Below are 20,733 nucleotides of genomic sequence, written 5' to 3'. Positions count from 1 at the left end.
GGGGCGGCAGAGGGGAGGGGCCGCGGGGGCCGCGAGGCGGCCGGGCAGCGGGGAGGCGGGAGGGAGCGCGACGGTGGGGAAACGCTTGGGGGACAGGGGTCTGGAGGGGCGGGTGTGGGCGGCAGTGATGTAGGAAGCAGGAGGGAGATTTGGGGGGCAGGGCAGGGCCTCCCGTGGTGGTGGGAGAGGAGGGGCTGTACGGGGAGACGGTGGGGCTGATGAAACTGGGGACACTAGGCGGGCGAAGTAGTGGAATGTCTGTGAAAATCAGTAATTCGGGGCCAGGGAGGGGTGAGTGGCTGTGAAGCCGGCGGAAGGAATTCAGTGGATGGTGGGGGCCTCTGGGAGGGGCCTTTGGGGGGACCTTAGCCTCGGCGGCTGGAGGCAGCAGGCCCTGGGGGTGAGGGAGCCCGGAGGCTCCCCTCGGGAGTGAGTGGAGGGCTGTGCGGGGCCGGCGTGTGCCCTGGGGATGTGGGTTCGGGTCTGTGTCCAGCAATGGTTAAGGCTCTAGCCATCCACGATTTGCGTGCCTTTGGCTTGGCGACTGGGCGCGAAGGGATGAACGACGAGGCTCTGTGGGCGCGTGGGGGGCATGTAGAGGGCCCAGAGTGGCTGCACTGAGGGTTTCGTCGGCAGGAAGGGCCGCTGGTTGCTGCAGTGTTGGAGTGTACCTGAGCCGTGTGCTCCTGGGAAGATCCCCCCCTTCTCGGGTTCCGGGAAACAGCTGGCTGCAAAGAACCCCCTTCTCACATGATGCCCTTGTTTACCTGTGTGACAAGGCCATAGGTAAATATGACACAGCCCCTCTCATCTTTTGCCTCATCAGTGATTAGCTGAACTGTTTGTTCTCACCGATCAGAACGCTTAGAATCCAAACTTTGGTTCAGCTTCTCTCCTTTCCGCGGTTCCCTGAACTCTGGGCCGTAGGCTTGAGCAGCTTGCAGCCCGCCACTGCACCCAGAACTGGCCGACCTCCGGTGAGATGTCTTCTCGTCTGGTCTGCTGTCTGGTCCCCCGCCCTTTGATCCAGCTTCCCCACACTCTGCAGAGATGCTGTGCCTCTTAGGGCCGCAGCGTCCTTCCTCTTCCAGCACCCCTCCCCCCGCGAAGAATAAATCCTCGGAGTAAAACATTTCTTCGCTACGTCTGCGTTTGGTTTGACTTGACAGTTCGATGGTAGCTTTTTCGGTGGAGGGCAGTGACCGGGGCGGCCCGTGTTTGGGGATCTTGTGGCTGATCAGGTCGGAGGCCACGTGTCAGTGGCAGGGGTCTGCACACAGGTTGACAGGCGGCCTGTTGGGGGCCGTGAGGGGGAAGTGGGGGTGGTAATTGGCGCCGTTGGAGGGGCCCGGGGTGTTTGTGCGGAGCTGCCGCCCCTCGCAGGGTGATGAGCTCTGGGGGCATCTCAGTGGTGGGTGAGCACGGCGACTGGAGAGTGGGTATCTGGAGGTGAGTGGCTGGCAGCCCCGTGTGATGAGGGCCTGGTTTGGGGGGCGGGTGGTGACGGACTCTGTGAAGGTGTGGGTGGGCACCGCAAGAGGGAGGGATTGGAGTTCTCCGGGGGTCCTTTGGGACTCAGCACGTGGGGTTCCACTGACTCAGTGTCTAGTCAGTGGGTAGACCGTGGAGGTTATTGAGTGGGGTTTGGAGGAGCCAGTGATGGGGTTTCTTGGCCTTGGCATTGAGAAGCCTGTGGAGGTAGAGGGCTCTGGGGTCGTAATCAACCAGGTGGTCCGTCGGGAGGCCTGTGGCTGGTGCGCAGGGCTGAGTGACGGAGAGCCCACCGGGACCGGGAGTCAGGGGTTCTGTGGGTGTCTGATCAGGGGCTGGCTGTGGAGAGACTTGGGTTCATTGATTCACGCACTTCTGTGGATTGGTTTTGTCACTGGTGGTTGGTGATGGGGGGGGCCTTGCTAGAGGAGCCGATGGGGACTCACAGTGTGTGTAATTGACGGCCCAGACCCCCTGGGGGGGCGTTGGGCACATGGGGTTTATGGAGTCGATGGTTGTGTGGCCTGGAGACTCGTGTGTCCAGTGATCTGGGGGCTGGGGGTTCTCATGGGGTCAGTCAGTGTGATCGAGGCGGTCTTTGGAACTGAATCTGAGGGGCTTTGGGCGTTGGTGGTTGCGGGGCCTCTAAGGGTGGTGTTTGGGGTCTGGGTGAGTCCTGCGTTGGCTCAGGCAAGACTCAAGGCCGTGTCTTCTGTTCGGTAACCGCGTTGCCCTTTGTCCTTGGTCCCTCGCACCCAGCGTGTGCACGGCGTGTTGGTCAGTGACGGCTCCTTTTGCTCGAATATTTCCTGTTTAAAAGTGCTCAGAGACCCCCCGGCTGGGAGTCCCCCCCTTGCTCCAGCCCTTTGCGTCGGGTGCTCCCTGCCGGGCGTGGCTGGCCTGTAGCCTTCCAGGGCCGGCCCCTCCTCCTCCGAGCTCGGCTAAAAGGCATCTGCAAGGAGCGCCCTCCACCCGCCCGCTCCTCTGGCACATCTGCAGTTTCTTCTGAGCACTCTCACAGTCTGAAATTATTTTACTTACTTGTGTGTCTGTTTCCCATCCCAGAGGGCAGGGACTGTCTGTCCTGTTTAGTGGTCTCTCCCACATGCCCGGAACAGGGCCTGGTAGTAAGAAGCCTTCAGCAAATTGCTGCTTTCCTGGCCCGTAAATGAGACCGCGAGTGTGTGTCTAGGTCTGCATTAGTGTGTGAGTGGGATCTGACGTGGATATGAGAGCACAGTGCAGGAGTATGTTGGGGTCCTGGGGGAGGAACCAGGGTGACTGTTCGGGGTGTTAGTACAGTTGGCACATCCCCTTTTCCAGAGGGGAAGCTACAGAAGGTCTCCTGTGCATCAACCCAGAAGGGGTCCAGACGAGATAGAAGCTTCCAGGGCAGGTGGGCCTGTGTCTCGGGGGGGGCCTCAGGTTTGGAAAGCAGTGACTCTGGGGCTCTCTTTTCACTGGGCCTCCTAGACCATCGGGACCTGCCCGTGCCCAGGAGCCCCAGGGAGCTCCCTGCGCATCTCGGGAAGAGGCGCTTCTCCTTTGGGTGTCGCTCTCTGCTCTCCCAGGACGTTTTTTCGTGAGAGACCTGTTCTCATGCACCACACTCTTCACTCTGGTCTCAGGAGAGTCCGGTTTCACTCAGGGAATCTGACCTTTGTGTCTGCTGCCCCCCCGTGCGTGGGCAGAACTGCATGCCATCCTTCTCCATTCCCACTTGTAGAGTTCTTGCTGCCCTGGACGCCCTCGCCCTGCCCTCTGCCACTGTTTCAGGTCAAATTTCAAAATCCAGTCTGTCTGTCTAGATGGGCTGGTTCTTGACTCTCCACAGGATCCTCAGCACCTGGGTAGCACTGGGACCTGCCCTCCCTCCCTGGCCTGTGTCCTCCCTCGATTCGCTGAAGGACGAAGAGGGAAATGTTGAAGGCCCTTGAGAGACAGTGCCACGAGCCGGTCCGTGGTCCGGCCGGCGTTGAGCAGTATTCCTGGGTTTCCTTTCCTCTTTCCCTTGCTGACCGAGGGTGTGGGGCTCCCGAGCGGGTGGTCTGATTCCAGCCCTCAGGCCAGCTCTAGGGGTGGGCAGGAAGGGCCTCGAAGGGGCCAGTGTTCTCTCCACTCTTGTTAGCTGCCCGGGGGCGAAACCCGGCAGTCTGCTAACACCAGGGCATAACTTTCTTCCCTTGTCGTGGAGGACGAGTCCCCCATCTCTCTCTTTTCCACTGGGACCCTGAGGATACCTCCCTCCTGTCCCCCCATTCTCTGTTAGAACAAGGGGCTCCTGCTCTAGATCTCCTGTAGCTATTACGTTCTCTCCTTGCTCAGCTTACTTTGTGGAAAGGTGCCCATTGGCCATCCACCATGTCGGTCTTCCTCTCAGCCTGTCAGCCTGTGGGGACCAAGCCGGGAGAACAAGAAGCCACAGGCGTGGACTGCAGCGCTAGACAGATCTCGGGTGGGAGGTGGAGTTTGGCCCTCATGCCCCCAGGCTTACCGGCAACTGTATTTTTGGATATTTCCTTTCAGGTGTCCCCTCATGAAGGAAGTCACATCCCTGTGTGACCCTGCTGTGAGCCCGTGGAGTCCTTGGCCCTGATCCAATATCCGGCTGGTGTAAGTGACCTGGTGTAAGCGGTGGAGACATTGGAAGTGTAAGTATTTGTGTGCACGAAGACGTCGTGTTTTTTGTGATTGTGCTGATCTTAACTCTTGGTCCATCTGTTCCGATAATTCTGCCTCAGGTGATCTCTGTAATACAGTTTGTGATCTTTTAAAAGGTTTTTAAAGTAGTGGTTGTACTCATTTATTTGCTTATTTGGCTCGTTGGGGAAATAATTTCAACCAGTCTCTGCCAATCCAGAAGACTTCTCCACAAAAGTAGAAGAGAAAAAAAAAAAAAAAAAAAGTAGAAGAGAAAGAATAGGTAGGTGATGGTTGTTTTTTAATTAAAAAAAATTTTTTTTGGCTGCACGCGTGGCATGCAGGTTCTTAGTTCCCTGACCGGGGATCGAACCCGTGCCCCCTGCAGTGAAAGCATGGAGTCTTAACCACTGGACCACCAGGGAAGTCCCTTAGAATAGTTTTATTATTGAATAAAAATTGAACCAGACTTTGATGCCCACCTCAGGCAGTCTGCTAAAGACATTGCGAGAGACAGGAAGAGATCGTGCCCTTTTCTGTAGCCGGGCAGGTACAACCCGTTATACACACGGTCTCAAGATAAGTGATCATGTGTCACATGTAGTCCGTCCTAAACTTGCCTGGTAGTGCGGTTGGCTACTGTGTTAGCTACTTGCCTTCATCCAAAGGAAAAATACACTTGTCATACCTTTATGATGGGGGGTGATTTTACAATTTGGAGCCAGGTGCCAAAGTCAGGCTGGTTAGGCTCCTGTCCTCCCAGAGACCCAGAGAGAGGGGTGTACCTTCCTGGATGATTTCAGAGACGGCTCCCAGGTCCTTAAGAAAGGCTTTCTTGAGTTGTTAAACTTAGTTTTAGGAAAGATTTACATATATCCCAAAGGGGCAGAGAAAGATTTTGTAATTACAGATATTCTACAGTAAATACTCTTTGAATAAGGTTCTGGGGAGTCTTTTTCTTTTTAATTGGTATTTGCCCTCACAGGCTCTGAGCTGTATCCCCCTAGAGGTGTAATCTGCTCTCCTACTCTGATAATTGCATTAGGGAAGGGCTGAGGCCAGGCCTTCGAAGCAAAGGGAAGGGAGGGGGCCCCAGGGCCAGCAGTGTGGACCTTAGAGCCACTGGATAGCCCCGTACCCACCACTTGTCTGAGCAGCTCCTCTGATCAGGGATCAGAGACCCTTAGGAAGAAGCAGGTGTGGAGCAGTTTCCTTGGGGTCCATGGGGCGGTGGGAGACAAGTAAGTGCCTGAAGGCAGCTGGGCCCTTGCCGTTTCTGTGATTCCTAAACTCAGCAGGGATTTTGAGCTGCCTTCTACCGTGGCCTAGGCTGTTCTGCCGATTTCCTAGGGAAGGGAAGGCAGTATTTGCGCCAATGTGAGCTGAGAAAGAAAGAACGGAAAAGATTTCCTTAGGCCTCTCTTCTCGCTGCGTCTGCTCTGGGCTGTAGCGCGGCCGGCTCAGCCGGAAACCCACACCTGAGCGTCAGCTTCATCGCGGCCTCCGTCTCCCCCGGGGTCTCTCCTCTTCTTTTGGCCTTTTCTTTTAGTTCCTCTGATCTGTGCTTTCCTTTTGCTCCAGGGCTGATATTGGAGTAGAGAGCCAGCACCCCAGGCCATTGCCCATTCCCTGTCCTGCCTAGAAGTGAGTGGCGTTTTATTCTGTAGTACCTGTGCCAGTGGTTTCATCTAAGTGCCCCCGGGAAAAGGTGCTGCAGGGTGAGTGAGCCAAGACTGTATTTCCAGACTTTGTTGCCGTCTCTGCAGAGTGCTTTGAGGTGGTGGGGCTCCCCTGGGGTCTTTGGTTGAACCAGCGAGGCAGGTGGCTCCCGTCGGGCATTCCCAGGTGGGAGCCAGGCTGCAGAGCCCAGTGTGTAGTGCAGGCCTGGCCTGGCTGCGGTCGGCTCTGCTGACACATGGCAGTAGCTCACTTTCTATCCTGTTTCTTAGTGCTAGCACATAGCCTGTCTGAGTTCCCACCTATAGAGAACCAAGAGTGAGGTCCCCAAAGGAATTACATCATCTAAAATAAAATTCCCACTGCACCTCCAGGCCATGGCCCTCAGGAGCACGAAAACTCATGTGAAATAAGAAAGAAGAGGCCTCAGGACTCGGGGTGCATTCCCAGTCCACAGACCTTTGCCCAGAGACCTTTTTCCAGAGCATCAGGACAGAGCAGAGCAGATTTCCCAGGAACGGGGGAGAATGATCAAGTCACAGGTGAGTTATTTGTCCTCCAGCAGTTTTATCTGTGGGTGTGATGAGGCTCACAGGCATCTCTACAATTAACAGGAAAGGTCTAAATACATTTAAATTATAACCGGAGAAAACATAACCTTGGGAATGAAGATGTCAAAAGAAGTACAAGGTGGATCATAGAATCATACAAAAGTCGTGAAGCTGGGGCACAGATATAAGAGAATTAAGGCCCTGCACGGTTGGAGTTGAGCCGCAAGCTTCCTCAGATGTTCCCAGAAGCCGCCACAGAAAGAGAAACAGGAAGAGTTGCATGGTTTCCTCTGTCAAAAAGCAGACCATTTGCTCGGTGGAAGCAGACATCTGCTGATGGTGACCTGTAAAGAAAGCGTTTTACTAGCTGTTGATGTAGATGACGTGGCAGATGACATCCTGTAACGGGTGAACATATTTCTGAGGCTGTTCCTCGCAGGTCCTCAGTGGGTGCGGGTGTACAGAGCACAGCAGTGGGCAGCAGGCCTGGGTCCACGTCCCACCTGAGCTCTGGGTTTAGGGAAGAAACCGGAATCATCTGGCACAACTGGTTGTTACAAAACCTTCAAATGGCCCCATATATATTCTCTCAGTTGGAACTTCGATACATTTTAGGTAGAACTGTTTTTGCTTCTGCTGACAAAAGCTGCACAGGAGGGTATCTGCCTTCAGTTCCTTTTCCTGACCTTTTTTTTTTTTTTTGATGTATAGTTGATTTACAATATTGTGTTAGTTTCTGCCGTACAGCAAACTGGTTCAGTTGTATATATAAATATATACACATTGTTTTTCATATTCTCTTCCATTACGGTTTATCCCAGGAGATTAGATATAGTTCCCTGTGCTCTACAGTAGGGCCTTGTTGTTTATCCATTCTCTATATAATAGTTTGCATCTGCTGACCCCAAACTCCTAATTCATCCCTCCCCCGACCGCCCCGACTTTACTGACTCAAGAAACGACTGTGGGACTTCCCTGGTGGTGCAGTGGTTGAGAATCTGCCTGCCAATGTAGGGGACATGGGTTCGAGCCCTGGTCTGGGAGGATCCCACATGCTGCGGAGCAACTAGGCCCGTGAGCCACAACTACTGAGCCTGCGCGTCTGGAGCCTGTGCTCCGCAACAAGAGAGGCCGCGATAGTGAGAGGCCTGCGCACCGCGATGAAGAGGGGCCCCCGCTTGCCACAACTAGAGAAAGCCCCCACACAGAAACGGAGACCCAACACAGCAAAAATTAATTAATTAATTAATAAACTCCTACCCCCAACATCCTCTTTAAAAAAAAAAAGAAAGAAACGACTACGGTGTCCCTTCTCCTTTCTTCTTTTTTTTTTTTTTTTTAAATTAATTAATTTTTTGGCTGCATTGGGTCTTCGTTGCTGCGCGCGGGCTTTCTCTAGTGGCAGTGAGCGGGGGCTACTCTTCGTTGTGGCGCGCGGGCTTCTTATTGCGGTGGCTTCTCTTGTTGCAGAGCACGGGCTCTAAGCACGAGGGCTTCAGTAGTTGCGGCTTGCGGGCTCTAGAGCACAGGCTCAGTAGTTGTGGAGCACGGGCTTAGCTGCTCCGTGGCGTGTAGGATCTTCCCAGACCAGGGCTCAAATCCATGTCCCCTGCATTGGCAGGCGGATTCTTAGCCACTGCACCACCAGGGGAATCCCTCCCTTCACCTTTCAAAACAATTCCCATCCACCTAGCTGACCTCCTCCTTCTGTTCCTTTCTTTCTTTTAAAAATCCTGTTGTTTAAAGCAGCGCACAGCACTGTAGCTTTTCCCCTTCACTGCTGTGTTCTGTGCCAGGAGCTCAGCAGAGCTGCCAGGTGTCAGAGTAGCTGGTGACAGCAAAAGCCAGGGTGACAGTAGCCGAGAGTGATGGCACGAGTGAGAGCCGGATGCCGCAGAAGGCGCTGACTCCCCATTACCTATACCTGAGGAGTGAACAGCGCCCTGGCCACGTGTCAGGTGTGTCAGCACAGGTGTTCGCTGCCTAGGGAGCCCCGAACAAAAGGCTCCGGCAGATTTATGGACTTGGGGTCCAGGAGGAGGGGAAGAGGAGGAGGGAGTGGGAAATACAGGGTACTGGGTCAGAGTGTGCACAGTGTCTTCAGGTCCCCCCTCCCACAAGGGGGTCTTAGAGAGGCACCTGAGAAAGGCTTCTGCCAAAGGCCTCAGGCAGAGACGCAGGGCACACGAGATCCTCACCGGCCCCTCGGAGGCCATGGCACGCAGGCTGCGCCGCAGGCCTGGGGGCAGGGGTGGGGGCAGTGTCCCCCAGGAGGCCTGAGGGGTAGCCCTTTGGGCCTGCCTGTGTTTGGACCTGAAGGTTCACACGTAGGTTTTTAACCAGGAGCCAGACTCCTCAGCCCATCCGCTTGATTTTTCAGGACCTGAGTGAGAAATAGGCAACCCCATCATGGACCTGAACATGTTGGACCTAGAGAGGCCGAGACAGGAAACAGGGAGTTCATCCGGGGCAGCCTCCCAGCCTGCATGTGGTCTCAGCCGTTTCCCAATCAGGAAGGCATGTGTCAGCCCTTCAGGAGGCTTCTCAAGTGGCCATGTGAACCTTTGTGACCTGGCACAAGGCAGTGGTTTGCATAGCACAGCTCTGGCAGCAGGCGGAGGCTGGCCTGAACACCTGCCAGGGCTGAGACAGTGGGGTCACACGGCTGGGTGTGCACACCAGGAGCACAATCCCGGAGCCTCCAAGCAGCACGTACTTTCATCAGGCAGTTAGGCTAACGGGGCCCCAGCGTGGCTTTCCGTTGCCCAGTCTGAATAACTTACTTCAGTCCTTGGTTTTTGAGGGGCTGCCTGGGGTGCTGAGTTCCAGGCCATTTTGTTTGTCCAGGCCCTGCCACCTCATGGGGTGCAGACAGCATCGGGGCTGTTGCATGGGACACACGGGGGCTGAGGCGCCCTGTGCTGCTGGCCGGCAGCCCTGTCGGGCAGGAAGGTGTCAGTCTACACCCAGAGCGGTCACGGGCGTGGAGAGAAGCACAGAGAGTCATTTTCTTTTGTTTCTTGTTTTTTTTCCAGGAGGAAGGAAAGCTTTCAGGAGCAGGTCTAAAACACAAAGGTCGTTAATGTCTTTCTCCCTCCCCTGTGCCTCCCCTGGTGCTGGGCTTTATTTTCTTTTCTCTCTGGTCATCATCAGTGTGTCCCATTTAGTAATCAAAACTTTAAAAGAAATCATCTCCGTTTTCATCCAGACCCTTTGTCTGGAAAAACACTTTGTCCCTATACAGAGGGACAGATATTTTTACATAATTTAACCAGAGAGATAGAGCATGTTTATGAATTGGTTAGCAGAAACTCCTGAGTTTTTAAAAGATTTGAAAGTGGTTGTACAGGATCTGGCACTCACTGAGTCTTCAGGATGGGGTCATAGGGGTGGAGGCTCCCGCGGGGTCTCCCGCAGAGCATGACGGGTCAGTGACCATGAGCGGAGGGTTGTGACCGAGGACAGCCTGGCCAAGCCCCAGCACCGTGAGAAGGGCCGCTCTCTTCCGAGCTCTGTGCTCCAGGCTGGGGTCGCCATGAGCCCTCCTGTCAGCCCCTTAAGGCTGTCTTTAAACTGTCCATTAAAACGCTCACTCAGCCCCTCTGCAAATAAGGGGCTGTTATCAGATGCAGTGAATTCGAACAGGAAGTAAATGTGGTCAGGTAGAGCCTGGAGAGTGTGACCCGTGCTTGGGGAGCCCATGAGGATGGCCAGACCAGACCCCAAGAAAGTGTCAGGGTCCAGTGAAACCCTCTGGTTGGGACCAGAGGACCAGTGAGGTCCACGTGTTGAGAGCATCCTGGCCCGCTGACACGGGAGCCTGTCCCTGGGCAGTGTTTGGGCCTTGTCCAGCGTCTGGAAGGCAGGACAGCTTTCCGTGCTGTTTCGGCACCTTCTGACGACACGGCAGCACAAATACGTGGGCCCAGCCTGGGACGGTATCGGTCTCTGTGGCGTCCTGTCCTTTGCCGAGATACCAATGGCACCTTCTTTGAGAAACACTGCTTATTTAAAGACAGCCTATTCCAACTTCTTATTCTATGGGTAGATGGGTGGATAGGTGAATGAATTCATAATGCTGAATATTTTAATAACATTTTTGTTTTCCTCTCAAAGTATAATGCATGACTAGGATATTATATTACTTATCCATTGCTATGTAACAAATTACCCCAAACCTCAGTGGCTGAAAACACAAACATGTATCTCAGTTTCTGTGAGTTAGGAGTCTGACAGCTGCTCACCCATTTGGTTCTGGTGGAGGGTCTCACACGACCCTGTCATCAGGATGTTGAGAAGGGCTGTGGTCATCTCACGGGGTGGTAGGGAGGTGACCCCCTCCAAGCTCACTCACGTGGGTGGTGGCAGGCCTCGGGTCTTTGCCACGTGGGCTTGTGCACAGGGCTGCCTCGCCATGTGGCCCAGGGAGAGCAGGAGAGGGTTCCCAACGTGGAAGTCACGTTCTCTTACACCTGATCCAGCACTTCTACCCTGTTTCATTCGGTGGAGGTGAGTCAGTAAGTCCAGCCCATAGTCAGGATGGTGGGGATTAAACAAAAGCATGAATCCCAAGAGTTGGAGATCATGGGGCCAACTCGGAGGCCACCTGTCACTGTAGAGAAGAAAGCCTGTATTCAACAAAGAGAATGACTTCCGATTTAACAGGGATTATGCTTTTTTAGATGTCATTTGAGGACGTGGCTGTGGACTTCACCTTGGAGGAGTGGCAGCTGCTTAATCCTACTCAGAAGACCTTGTACAGGGATGTGATGTTGGAGAACTATAGCAATCTAGTTTTCTTGGGTAAGAACATTCTTGTGTGACACGGGGCACACCCAGCAACTGTGGGACCCCTAAGATGTTATGGATTTCGGGTTTAAGTTTCAGATGTCAAAAGATTTTTTGATTTCTACACCCAACTGAAAGGTTTTTATTTGCTTGTTTTGTTTTTTAGCCTCTGTAGTGAAATCTTCTTTATATTTAAGAGTCCCTCAGCCCAAGCAGTTGGGACTCTCTGTGTTTCCAATTGACAGGTTATCAAATGATCAAACCTGAGGCGATTTTCAAACTGGAGCAAGAAGAGCCATGGATATTAGGTGAAGAAATCCTAAGTCAGAACTTTCCAGGTGAGAAATAATCAGGTATATGGCAGATAGTGAAAGTTAGGTCTCGGGTTTTGATGACAGATGGGTACTTTTGAAATGTTATCTGTAAAACCGTGTTTAAAGTTCCTCCATCCTTAGAGTTGACTCAGGACTAGTGACACGAGTCCTTCCTGACTTTTCATGTGCTCTCCATCCTGGTCTCCACGTCAGGATGCGTCCTCTTTGGTGGAGCTGGTGATGAAATATGCCCCGTCTTCCGTACCCGGCAGCACAGTCATTTAGGACCTGCCTTCTTGGATACGCCCCTTCTGCTAGCTTCCCCAGTCCCACCTCTACAGGTGGGCTTCCTTCCTCCTCTTTAAGAATTCATAGTTTTTTCCTGTTTGAGGTGACACTGATTACTTTTGAGTTTCCTTTATTATTTTTCTTTTCTCTCCCTAATTGGTCAGATTTCTATTTCAAATCCACATAGAGTAGAAGGTGAGTCCATGGATACAGGAGAAAAGTCTAACGCCTTAAGCACTCTTCCGGCCTCCCTGCAGATAAGAACTTCAGGGTCAGTGTCCAGGGCTTCTTTCTGGTGCCTTTGGTATTCAGCTTCTAAAGCTTCTCATTTATCCCTTCAAATAGTCTGCTGGGTTTAAGACCTGCTCTGTGATACTTTAACGCCATTTGTGTTGAAGACCCTCACAGTGTGGCAGCATCTTATCTCTGCAGTTTTTCCTGTGCCCAGAGGTCCTGGTTGATGCCACTCAAAGTAGTTCTTTCCTCGTGTCTTTCACATTTGTTTCTCTGCATGTGGGCCTTTCGTTGTCCTACACTTTCCCATTTAGACACCCTCCCCCTCTTCACTTTAAGCTCTTTTTCCACCTCCAGGGAGTGTTCCCTGACTCCCAGCATTTTCTGAAATCTCTACCCACTGAGCAGTATTGTGGGAACCCGGGTGTGATCACACATTATCTGTAATTCCTTAACCAATTAGGTCTTAAGGTTTTTTTCCCACATAGAAAGATGGTGAGTAACTTACTCTTCTCTGTTCTCTATGGAATTTATGCTGTGTAATTACTAAATACTTCATTAATTGGTTGTTGTGAGGCCAGGTAAGGCAGGAGCTTTCTTATTTATCAAATATTTCTTTAGTACAAAGGTTTTCGTCTAAGTAAGTGTTTCAGCTTACCTTAGGAAATATTTCAAATTACAGATGTCTAGGCACCATTCACATGGATTATTAGGACTGGGTATGTGTAGTTTGGAAAAGCTGTCAAGATAGACTTTATGTTCCCCCATTAATTTAGAACCACTGCTATTTTGTGGAATGAGAGGAGTTGAGATAAAACATGAGTCATGAAATAACCTTGCAGGACCAGAGAATTTTAATTTAGAAGAAAATATAAAACTAATTCAGTGTTTAAACATGAAGCATTTGTGTCAAAATGCAAAGTTAATTGTCAAGATTAACTATATAGAAAGGAATTGCTTTAGAAGTTTAATGACAAGTGAAGAGTATTTATCCTACATGTATTGAGGGCTGGTTATGTGCTATGTAGTGGGGGTACCTCAGTGAAAAACACAAACCTGTTCCCTGCCCTTAGGGTTTACATTCTAGTGCGAGAGACAGAAGCAAGGTGATTACCTATTTGATACATGCTATGAAGGGAATAAACAGGGTGTTTGTTAGTGTGCCCTTAAAATGATGTGAGCCAGGAATGCTGGAAGCTGGGCAGGGAGAGCACATGCAAAGGGCCTACAGCAGGAAAAGGCCTTTGGGGTCAGTGGGACGGGGAGGAGCCCAGTGTTGTGAGAGGGAGTGGGGGGCTGGAAGGAGCCGGCACACAGGGGTGCAAAAGCCGTGATAAACGTCTGGGTTTATCAGAGGTTTCTAAGCAAAGGGTTAAAAGGCCTGAGTACATTTTCTAAATATTACATGTTGCTGTGTGGAGACTAGAATTGGGAGGGAGCAAGCCTAGAAGTGGGAATATCAATTGAAAATAGGGTGAAATGAAGGCAGAAAGGACAGGAGTGTAATGGAAACAGAGACGGGGAAACACACGTGTACCCGCACCTGAGTTGGCACCAGTGAAACCCGGTCCCCGTGTTTGCCAAAGTGACAAGACTTTTTAAAAATTTCTTAAAGATTTTTTGGTACAATTTAACTTCAATATTGTTTTATATCATTTAACTTATTAATTTGGATATATATCTTAATCTTATTTCCTGATTTGATTTGAATTAAAATTTGTAATTTTTTTTTTAACATTTCCTGAAACAATTTTTTGTAAACTATTTAGGTGGATCTCACACTTCTGTGTCTACAGATGACTTTGCTTTTAATCCCCTAACTTCTCTCTCTAGTCTTTAAAATATCCACGAATAGCATTACCATTCACACTCACTGAAGCTCGGATCGTTGAATCCTTTGTTCTCCTCCGTATCGGGCTCTAGTTGGTTCTTCCTCTGAAATTCTGGTATGTCTGAGAGTTAGATAGGGCTTTTTTTCCCCCCAAAAAAATGATCCTGCAGAAAAGGAGTGATAGCCTTACATCTGAGATCTTGCCATATCTTTCATCTTGGGAGTATTACCTCACAATTCCTAGTAAAGAATATCGTGAACTAAACAAACCTTTAAAAGATCATTTAAAAATACTCAATAAATGGTCATATTGTGGAGATCACAAATAATTGTACTTAACAGGGTAAAAAAAAAAATCTGTCCTAATGTTATACAAAGAATACTTGTGGTTTAGAATAATTTCCATCATATACAGATGCATTATATAGATGATCGATTCAACTAAAATGTCAAAAACCTAAATACAAGTGTTGATGCTGAGCTCTGGAGAACTCTTGGATAATTCCAAAAAGTAACTCTCATGATGGTAAAATTACTGGTATCAGTGATTCGGGTGAGGATCTTGAATGAGAATGTTTTTTTAATGTACCAATAGTACAGCAAACTAACATACCTCACGTTTCAGACATGAAGTTGATATCCTGCATTTGCTGTGCATCATATTCAGTGTTTCTTCCTGCCTGACGTTCAGCACTGTATACTAATCTTGCTGTTCTGTGTACTGTGATTCTCAGCCTTCTCTGATGGGGTTACTTACCTGCCTTCCTCCCTGATTGCTGCTACTCACAGCGTCTGGGCACACAGTAGATGATCAGTAGGTTATTGTGGAATGAGTGCGTTAACCACCCCCAGAAATTGCTTGTCTCTTTTACCTCATCATGATCACTTGAGTATATTTCATCTTTCCTTATTTGAAAGTTGTGTTTATAAACATTTGTAATTTCAAAATCTGTTTTCATTTCTATTAAAATTTTCTTAAAATGCCTAATAAGTAGACATTGTATTTGGGAGAATTTTTTTTTTTGAGGGACTGGGATCTTAGGCTCCATTTCAGAAGACTTATTCAATAAGCATAATCATTGGGGAAATTTACACAGTATGGTTCATTTTTTCCTTTTTAGAAGAAGTCTGGCTAGATAATAATCTCAAAATGTGGCACCAGGATAATCAAGACAAGCTTAAAAGTATGGAGAGAGGCCATGAATATGACGTCTTTGGGAAAATGTTTCATTCAGGCATTAACTTTGATCATTTAGGAATGAGATCCCATAAATGTGGCACAGGTGAAAAAAGTCTGAAACATCCTTTTGATTTTCTTATTACAAAAAGTAACTGTGAAAGAAAAAAACTTGATGAGCTTAATAAGAAATTACTATTCTGTATCAAGCCTGACAAAACCTGTGGTGGAATAAAATACTCTGATTGCAGTAAATGTAGAAAAGTCAGCAGTAAAGAGCCAGGGCTCATTACAAACCAAATAGCACATACAGGAGTCTGTTTATGCATGGAATGTGGTAAGGTTTTTAACAAAAAGTCACAGCTCATTATACATCAGAGAACTCATACAGGAGAGAAGCCCTACGGATGCCGTGACTGTGGGAAAGCTTTCTCCCAGAAGTCATTACTCACTATTCATCAAAGGACTCATTCAGGAGAAAAGCCATACGGGTGTGGTGAATGTCAAAAAGCTTTCAGCAGGAAGTCACTGCTCGTTTTACATCAGAGAACTCATACGGGAGAGAAGCCCTATGGCTGCAGTGACTGTGGGAAGTCCTTTAGCAGGAAGTCACAGCTTCAAAGGCATCAGAGAACCCACACAGTAGAGAAGCCCTATGGCTGCAATGACTGTGGGAAGGCCTTCTCCCAGAAAATAAGGCTCATTACACATCAGAGGACACACACAGGGGAGAAGCCCTACAAATGTAGTGATTGTGGAAAAGCCTTCTTTTGGAAGTCACAGCTTATTACTCATCAGAGGGTTCATACAGGAAAGAAACCGTATGCATGTAGTGAGTGTAAAAAAGCCTTCAGCAGGAACTCACTCCTCATTAGGCATCAGAGGATCCACACAGGAGAGAAGCCCTATGAATGCAGTGAATGTGGTGAAGCCTTCATCAGAAAACCGCAACTTGTCAAACATCAAATGACTCACACAGGAGAGAAAAACTATCAGTGCAGGAACTGTGAAGAAGCCTTCTTTAAGAAGTCAGAACTAATTAGACATCAGAAAGCTCATTTAGGAGAAAAACCCTATGGATGTGTTGAATGTGGAAAAACCTTCTTTGGGAAGTCACAGCTCCTGACACATCAGAGAACTCACACTGGAGAGAAACCTTACGAATGCAGTGCCTGTGGGAAAGCCTTCACCCAGAAGTCCAGCCTGGTATCTCATCAGAGGACACACACAGGGGAGAAACCCTATGAGTGCAGCGAGTGTGGGAAAGCCTTCAGTGAGAAGTCAAGCCTCATTCACCATCAAAGAACCCACACTGGAGAGAAACCCTTCGAATGTAGTGAGTGTAGGAAAGCTTTTGCCTGGAAGCCACAGCTTCTTAGGCATCAGAGAATTCATACAGGGGAGAAACCCTATGAATGCAGTGAGTGTGGGAAGGCATTTGTTCAGAAAGTACAGCTCATTAAGCATCAGAGAAATCATACAGGAGAGAAGACCTATGGATGCAGTGATTGTACAAAAGCTTTCTTTGAGAAGGCGCAGCTCATTATACATCAGAGGATTCATACAGGAGAGAGACCCTATAAATGTGGGGATTGTGGGAAATCTTTCACTAGAAAGTCGCACCTTATGAGGCATCAGAGGATCCATACAGGAGATAAATGCTATAGATGCAGTGAATGTGGGACAGCCTTCCACAGGAAGGCACAGCTCCTGATACATCAGAGAAGTCATATGCTGTAGACACGGGGCGAGTGCGGTGAGTATGGGGAGTCTGCCATCAGGTGTCAGGCCCCTCACACTCCAAGGACATGTACAGGAGAGAAACCCTGTCACTGCAGTGACTGTCTCACCATACAGAATTCAGAAAGAGAACTTTTCTTAAGTAGGCAATATAGGAAAGCCTTCTCCCAGAAAAAACTTATTACATATTGATGGCTCCTCAGTGTGGAAGTCTTATCAGTATTGTGATAAGTACAGATCTTTCCATCAAAAGTGACAGCCTATTAAATATTTAGAAGACCTAAACAGGAGAAAAACTCAATTGTCATAACAAGTGAAAGATTTCACCGGGAAAGGGTAACTCAGAGTACACTAGAGAATACATACACAAAGGAAATACTGAGTATTATATATTAGAAATCTCATGCAGAGGAGTAGTCCTAATAATTTGAAGAATTTGATAAGCATGATCCTATTAAAATAATTCTAAAAGAAAGATGTGTACATTGTATATAAATTATTATAAGAAAATAGGCATTTTAAAGTGGTAGCTGTGTTTTATGTGTGAAGACTTCTGCTTTCTGCTATGGTGCTATAGGAAGAACCAGATAAACTCTCCTGCCTTAAGCAGCTAGAAACTGTACCATTTATGAAATAGTGGTTTTTAGACATATGTCAAACACAGGTTTGTGATCCCTGGCAGGAGGTGGACAAGGTGAGGAGAGCCCCACGACTGCCCAGCCTAGACCCTGGGGGCAGCGTCCAGGCTGCAGGTCAGGGAGGGGAATGAACGTGGTCCTGCTGGACTGAAGAGAGTTGCTGAGTTGGCGTCTGGGGAGCCCTGGTGGCTAGAATTTGCAGGGAAAAGTGCTGGATAGGAAGGAGCTTCCCAGAGAGGGCCTGCAGAAATCCACAGTGAGTCCCCCTTTGAGTCTGTGGGCTTTAGCGCTGAAGCTGAGACCATGAGAGCGGCACTGGGGAGCAATGAGCTGGGCGAGCCCTGGAGCTCAGCGCAGGTGGGGACAGTTCACGTTCCCACCAGCCACACAAAAGCACGTGGGCATCAAGAGAGTTCCCAGAACAATACTGTCTTGGTGGGGAGGGTAACTAACCCTAGATTAAAAGCTACTACTCTACCCACCGTGACTGACGTCCAAACACTTACCTGGCATGCCAAGGGGCAGGAACATATGACTTGTAACCAGGAGGGAAATCAGGCAGTAGAAAGAGAAATGACTGAAGTGATTGGAATTAGTAGACAAGGATGTTCAAATAGCTGTTGTAAGTATAAAGTAGAGGAAAACATGAATTTGACGACACATGAGTGAGTGGAAGATATATTTTTAAAAGCTCAAATGGAACTTCTCAGGATGAAAACAACATCTGTAAATTAAAAAAAAACTGGATGGAATTAAGAACGTATTAGACATAGAAGAAGGAAAACAATCAATGAATTTGAACAGTAAGTATAAAAATTATCCAGATGAATGATACACACAGAGAGAAAAAGACTGGGGGGAAAGGAGAACAGGGAATTAGTTACTGTGGCGTAACACACATGGAATGGGAGGTCCAGAAAGAGAGGAGGGAGAAAAAGGATTTGGATAAACGATGGCTGAAAAATATCCACATATGATGAAAAGTATAACTCCACATATTCAATAAGCTCAAAGAACCCAACACGTAAGAAACATAAAGTTGCCAATGGACATCATCTTCAAATTGATGAAAACCAGTGTTAAAGAGAACGATTGTAAAAAGCCTGGAGAAAAAGATACAACACGTTCACAGAACAAAGAATAACAACAACTTTTGGTCAGAGGGCTTCTCTGGTGGCGCAGTGGTTGCGCGTCCGCCTGCCGATGCAGGGGAACCGGGTTCGCGCCCCGGTCTGGGAGGATCCCACATGCCGCGGAGCGGCTGGGCCCGTGAGCCATGGCCGCTGAGGCTGCGCGTCCGGAGCCTGTGCTCCCCAACGGGAGAGGCCGCAGCAGAGGGAGGCCCGCATACCACAAAAAAAAAAAAAAAAAAAAAAGCACAAAACTTTTGGTCAGAAACTATGCAAACTAGAAGACAGCAGAGTGACATCATTAAATTATGAAAGATAAAAAAGAAACCCCTGCAACCTGGAGTTCGGTTGCCTGTCAAAAACATCTTCCAAAAGTGAAAACAAAAAAGACTTCAAGGAAACAAAATCAGAGAGAGTTCCTGCCGTAAGGAAACATTGAAGGAAGTTTGGGGTCAGCAAGAAAAGAACACTCTGAAAATGGTGAATGTGTGGGTGAATATGAAAGATTTTTTTCCTCATTTTAAAATCTTTCAAAAAGTTAATGGACTGCTTAAAACCAAAGTAATGACAACATACTTGGGGTTATGATCTATTTAGAAGTAAAGTGTACGACTACAATAGCACTTAAGTGTGAATCTTTAAAAATAGTTGAACAGACTGTGTCGTCTGAGACAGGGGCTCGGGATGACTTGTGTTTGTAGCAACTGCACGATGGAAGCTGTCTGTGTTATGGATCTGTGCACGTCTCCACACCCATTGTCCTTTTTCTGCTCTGCATGCCCAGAGGAAGTGCACGACTGCTTCCTAGGGTTTCTGCTCAGGTTCACACAGGGAGGTATGTGTCAGCCCTCCCTCCCTCCTGCTGGTCTACAGACACCCAGATGGCTGCAGCTCCCTGCTTGTCAGATGTGAGGATGTTAACTGCTTCTGGGGGCTTCACCATCCCTGGTTGGTTTTCTTAATTGTGAACACAAATCTGTAAATAGTCCCTTTATTAAATGTTCCTGAGTTAATAATTTGAGTGTAACATTTGTTTTCTGTGACGTGTTAAAAGATGAATGTTTGACCAAATTTTGAGTATCAGTTACTGGTCCACGGGGCATAGAGTGACATCTGTCAAGATTTCTCACACTCAACATCAGTGTTTTCTCTTTGTGTTTTAATAATTCAGTAGAAATTATAACAGAGTTCTTTGCGTTTTTTGTTTTGTTTTGCTGCAAACATAAATGGCTCTGGAGATCATTACCATCTGTTCCATATGCCGGTGGTTTTGCAGTTATTACTAGACTTTCTTCACTGATAGAAACCAAAATGTTTATGAGGTCTTTATGCTGCCTCTGGGTTAGCTGAACGCCTTACAAGAAAGCGTTGTTATTTATGCTAAATGTGTACAGACGAGAAAAAGGTAGCCCATTACTGAGTGAAGAAAGAAAGGAATGATGTACTGTACTTCCCTGTACTCTCAGTTTAAAAACTTGTGCTGCGCCATTAAAATACTCTTATTCAATATTCTGCTGTTTTTATTATAATTCACATAGTCTGTCACCCGTAGACAAGATTTCCCATCTCAGGAGTCAGAATCACCCCAGAGAAGCTCTTCAAAGGCTCCACACCAGTTCCCATCACAAACACCATGCCAAATTGAATATCAGCTTTTCTAAGATTAAAACAGAGGTGCTTCAGGTATAACCTCATGAAGCCTAGTAAATTAGGTGGAAGTAGACTGTTAGGCCCGGTGTGGAGCACACTCCCCTGTCATTTATCAGACATCCTCTCTCACCCAGTCTTTCTCTCCTGCTGACACGCAAACCTCATTTGAAGGGAAATAATTGCCATCAGGCTACACAGCGGTATTTTTGCTAACAGTTGGATTTGCATTTCAATCTGCATTTTGAAGAAGCTCTTCGTGCAGGTTTTCCATTTCATATAACTCCAGGAGGTACTGTTCACAATGCAGACTGTGTTAATAAACTTGTGTATCACTCTGGCCCTGTCTTTATGGAAATAGCTAGGGAATGAAATAAATCTTTTGAGGTTTGGGCATAATTGGAGAAGAGCATTGTGAGTTACCTGTAATGGTTTCTCTGTGTTCTGTTTATGATGTAAAGTGGTTTCCACCATCGGAATTCTCCCCTGGCCCCTTATTTGCCACGTGGTGAAGGGAAAAGCCATCCTCACTCTGATTATCTTAGAAAATTTCATTTATCTCCTGATGTCTGTCTGCAACTTAGAAG

The 20,733-nt window shown here is 48.4% G+C and overlaps 1 protein-coding gene across 7 annotated transcripts in view; it reads left to right on the top strand.

Moving 5' to 3' along the window:
• The window catches only part of ZNF605 (zinc finger protein 605), a 20,763-nt gene extending 361 nt beyond the window's left edge, over window positions 1-20,402 (top strand). For 2 of the 7 annotated variants that reach the window (XM_007126797.4, XM_007126798.4), the window contains exons 2-7: window positions 4,018-4,142; window positions 5,713-5,849; window positions 6,183-6,350; window positions 11,042-11,162; window positions 11,393-11,485; window positions 14,936-20,401. In XM_007126797.4, the coding sequence (XP_007126859.1) occupies window positions 6,336-6,350; window positions 11,042-11,162; window positions 11,393-11,485; window positions 14,936-16,731 (2,025 nt within the window). In that variant the 5' untranslated portion in view covers window positions 4,018-4,142; window positions 5,713-5,849; window positions 6,183-6,335 and the 3' untranslated portion in view covers window positions 16,732-20,401. Of the gene's footprint in view, window positions 1-549; window positions 787-4,017; window positions 4,143-5,712; window positions 5,850-6,182; window positions 6,351-9,401; window positions 9,435-11,041; window positions 11,163-11,392; window positions 11,486-14,935 lie in introns of those variants that run through there. The other 5 variants (XM_028480393.2, XM_007126796.4, XM_055080613.1 and 2 more) reach the window with 5 other exon arrangements.
• Window positions 20,403-20,733: the final 331 nt, after the last annotated feature.

This window comes from Physeter macrocephalus, chromosome 19 (assembly GCF_002837175.3).
Source record: "Physeter macrocephalus isolate SW-GA chromosome 19, ASM283717v5, whole genome shotgun sequence".
Classification (NCBI taxonomy): Eukaryota; Metazoa; Chordata; class Mammalia; order Artiodactyla; family Physeteridae; genus Physeter; species Physeter macrocephalus.
This window is presented reverse-complemented; position numbering and strand designations above follow the sequence as displayed.